The sequence below is a fragment of the Nestor notabilis genome, unplaced genomic scaffold (genome assembly GCF_000696875.1).
Source record: "Nestor notabilis isolate BGI_N333 unplaced genomic scaffold, ASM69687v1 scaffold7215, whole genome shotgun sequence".
NCBI lineage: Eukaryota > Metazoa > Chordata > Aves > Psittaciformes > Psittacidae > Nestor > Nestor notabilis.
The window spans coordinates 1-3,852 of NW_009929738.1; the positions used below are offsets into that span (position 1 = coordinate 1).

Consider the following 3,852-nt stretch of genomic DNA (forward strand, 5'->3'; position numbering starts at 1 on the left):
CACCCTCACTGTGAAGAACTTCTTCCTTAATGCTTGTCCTGACAGATTGTTGTTGGCTGTGTTCACTCTGAGGGCTGCAGAAGAGAAAAGTTAAAGTTTGCTTTAAGTGACTTACCTAATTATATCTGAGATACTGCTGTAGGAGGAGCACAGCTTGAGAAGAACGTTAGAGGGTAATATAGTTGTGGGTGCCTGATGGTTTTCTGTATTAATCAGTAGCACAAGTTTTTAATATTTTTAGTAAACCAGTTATTTTACATTCCTGGCAGTTTAGATGAACTTTTAATTTAATTTTCAAATGTTTTAGGAAAAATTTCACCCCCAATAGGGCAGTCAGGCATTGGAACAGACTGCCCAGGGCAGTGGTGGAATCACCATCCATGGCAGTGTTCACAAACCATGTAGACAAGGCCCTTAGTGACATGGGTTAGTGGTGGCCTTGGCAGTGCTGGGGGAATGGTTGGACTTGATGATCTTAAAGGTCTTTTCCAACCTAGTTTATTCTATGTTTTCTACTCACTTGATCACATTTGGCTTTCACTCTGAGTGTGGTCAGATGGATTTTCAGGCTGAGGTAATTGGGATATGGGCTGCTGGATGTTCTGAAGACTTAGTGTCTACACCTGGAAAAGCCACCAGGCACTTACCCTGGGTTGGAGAGCCTGCTCTGCTGTGGAACGGTTCCTGAGCTGCTGCAGTCCCTAATGCAGGCTGTGAATGTGAATGAAACCTGGAGTAATTTTACATTAATTGCCTGTCCTGAAACTTCACAGGAGTTTAGGATTTATTTCTTGCACGCTAACAGCCTCTGGGTTCATTTGTCACTGCAGGTCTGTTGGAGCTGTAATGGAGTTAGCAACAAGCACATGAAAACTAACTCCATCCCTATGACTGCTGGATGGAGCAGTGGGTGAGGCAGTAACATAGCTCTTTTTTGCACATTTATAAGTTTTGGCCACATATGGATCTTTGCTGGCAGTGAAATGAAAGCTGGCCTGAAGGGAGGTCCAGGAGGGTGGAAGTGCAAGGCATGGCTTCAGTTCTGGTCATCCTCTCTGATGTGGCAGTGTGGGTGAAGGCTGGGAGTGACAGCCAGACTGGGCGACCTGCCAGAGTGTTATGGGTCCCTGGGAATGTTACCTTCCTTCTGCTGAGGTTATGGGATTTCTGCACTTTATTCCAGGCTTCAAGTAATTATTTGAAGCTGTGAAAAAATATTACTTTTCACTTGACTGTCAGCCTTGATTTTTCTCATGAAGCCGGTTGTGACAAGGGCCAGCATTTGTAGTGTTTCAGTTACTGTTTCAGATCCAGGATCTGCCCTACAAAACCAGAAATGGTCTTTTCTTCTGTATGCTGTCATAAATGTTCGCTACTGTTCTTCTAGCAGAATTATGAGGAGAATGGGAGGAGCAGGCCTGTCAACAGGGGATGTAACAGGGAGTGAATTTGTTCATACCCCTTTAACACTTCTGAGTTTCAAGATGGTCCTCTGAAATACCATAATCCATTATTGTGTGGAGTTCTCATCTCTGGTTAAGCAGCTGGAGAACTTGGCCACCGCAGTGTGTTTGCACACAACACAACTGGAACTAAAACAGCAGGCTGAGTGTAATGCCTTGCAGTACTGGTAATTGCAGAGAAAACAAGCCCCAATGGTTCAGTTTTCCATGTTGCAGCTTCTGTGGACAATCAGATTATCTGTTGGAGAAGATAATTCTCAGAAGAAAGTAGCAGTCCTTTAAAAATACAGTATATGTAGTTTATGTAGTTTCTTCATACGATCATTTACCTGTCCCCCCCATTCCAAATTCGAAATGTATAAGCCCTGTGGCTTTCATTTCCAGATTGCATTCCCAGGTCTTTGTTCCAAGCTGCTGCCAAACCTGGGGAGTCTTCAGTCTAATGCTTTTACATTTGTTCTGATACACTACAGATTTGAGGTGCTTCTTGCGCTTAGTAGAACAAGATTTATGTGGTGATTCTTGCAGTTACAATTCCTCTTGTTCAGTACTTTCTGGAGAGATACTTTTATTGTCTGGCAAGGAGTAAAGGAATTGTGTGAACGTCCCTTTCCTCTTCTTTTGCTAACATATGCTTGTGGGGATAAGTGAAATTGTATGTAAACCACCATCTCCTGGTGTGTTTTGCCAAGTATTTGTAGTTGCTTTGTGTACAACTTTGCAGATAATTCCCAGCTAGGGGAAGCTTCCTAAGTGTTGTGTGCGTGTTGGGGTTTTGCTTGTTTTTTAAACTTAATTAGAATAAATAAATTACTAATATGAAAGCCAGTGCTTAGTTTCTGTGTTGGACAACAGTGCTAATATTGTGTTGATTGTAACACTTTGTATGTTAAAAATGGAGTGTCTTTTATTGAGCAGTTAGAAGTTGTGCTTGTGAATTAAACCTGAGACTTGTAAGGTCATCAGAAACACACACGTGGTAGTGGAAGCTTGGGGAAGGGAGAGGAAAAAGATGAAACTTACTTCATTTTTGCCTTTGAAAATGTTTAGCTTGAAGGAAATGTGTATGCTTTTCAATTCAGCTGGGTTGAACTTGGCTAGAATTTTTGGTGGTATTATGTAGGTTCCTTCTTGCATGTGTTTTGGACAGGAATTACTGTTTCAGAAACTTGTATTTCCAAACACTTCTTGCTTTGAAACACCTCATCCTTTTGCAGTCTTAATTAGCTGCATAAGTCCAGCCTCCATAACAATTTCATTTCCTGTGACTTCTCTTTTTTTTCCTGCCTATTGCTCAGTTATTTGTATGCAAATGAATGTGTGGACAACTCAATTTCAAAGTAAAGGAGTCTGTTAAAAGGGTATATTTTGTTTGTATAAAGTATATTTGAGAAACAAGTGTTAGAGATATATTTGTTTTGTGATAATTGGTGTCTGATTCAATTACAAACAGCATTACGTTACAAAATTATATATATAAAATAGAATAAATTATGAAATAAATTAATTTCACCATGAATTTCACCATGAATGATCAGGGAGGTGATTCTTTTCTTTAACTGTCTATGTTCAAACATATTTTTTTCTTTTTGTTTTTCCCCAGGTGGAGAATCATGAATTTCTCGTCAAGGCTTCTTTTGATCCTAATTTGACAGAATTAAGAGAGAAGATGAATGAACTGGAAGAAAAAATGCAGTCCTTGTTAAAAAGTGCAGCAAAAGAACTAGGTACGCTATGAAACTGCATTTGATTCTTACCTTTTCTGTAAAATGTTTTGCGATCAAGTGATGAAATGAAAACTGGTACAGAGGAGTTAAGGGATGTTTGTATTATTTCATTATTAGTGTGGGGTGACTTTATTTGCCACACTGGAATCTGTTGAAAACCAACTGATTTTTGGTTTATAATTTGGTCTTCCCCCACTCCCCGGTGGCATCCCAGAATATTTCAGAAATTATGTATGTTGCAAGATATTGGCAGAATTCATTTTGTAGAACTCATCTAACTCTTGTCTAGGCCTAGTTCTGTTTTGCATCCTTTTGAGGACATGCATTGAAACTCATGCAAACCGGGGACTGGTGAGCAGAAATAGGACAGAGTGCAGGTTTTTTTTGATAATACAGTTGTTTTCTTTTTTCTTCTAAAAGGTTTGGAAGCCGGCAAAAGTATCAAACTGGAGACAAATTCACAGTTTGGACATCACTTTCGAATAACTTGCAAGGAGGAAAAAGTTCTCCGTAACAATTCAAAATACGAAATAGTTGATACACAGAAGAATGGTGTGAAATTTACTAACAGGTATGAAATCATCTCGGTAGTTTTTCAAGCCTGTTGTGAAAGAAATAAAATTGTTCTTTCCTTTATAATCATGCCAATAAACTGGATTCAC

General features: G+C 39.5%; 1 protein-coding gene across 1 annotated transcript in view; it reads left to right on the forward strand.

Moving 5' to 3' along the window:
• Nucleotides 1-3,066: 3,066 nt before the first annotated feature.
• Nucleotides 3,067-3,852, forward strand: part of MSH2 (mutS homolog 2) — a gene marked incomplete at its 5' end in the record, with an annotated part of 14,350 nt that continues 13,564 nt past the window's right edge. The window contains 2 exons of the mRNA XM_010015126.1: nucleotides 3,067-3,190; nucleotides 3,611-3,761. Of these exons, the coding sequence (XP_010013428.1) occupies nucleotides 3,067-3,190; nucleotides 3,611-3,761 (275 nt within the window). The remainder of the gene's footprint in view (nucleotides 3,191-3,610; nucleotides 3,762-3,852) is intronic.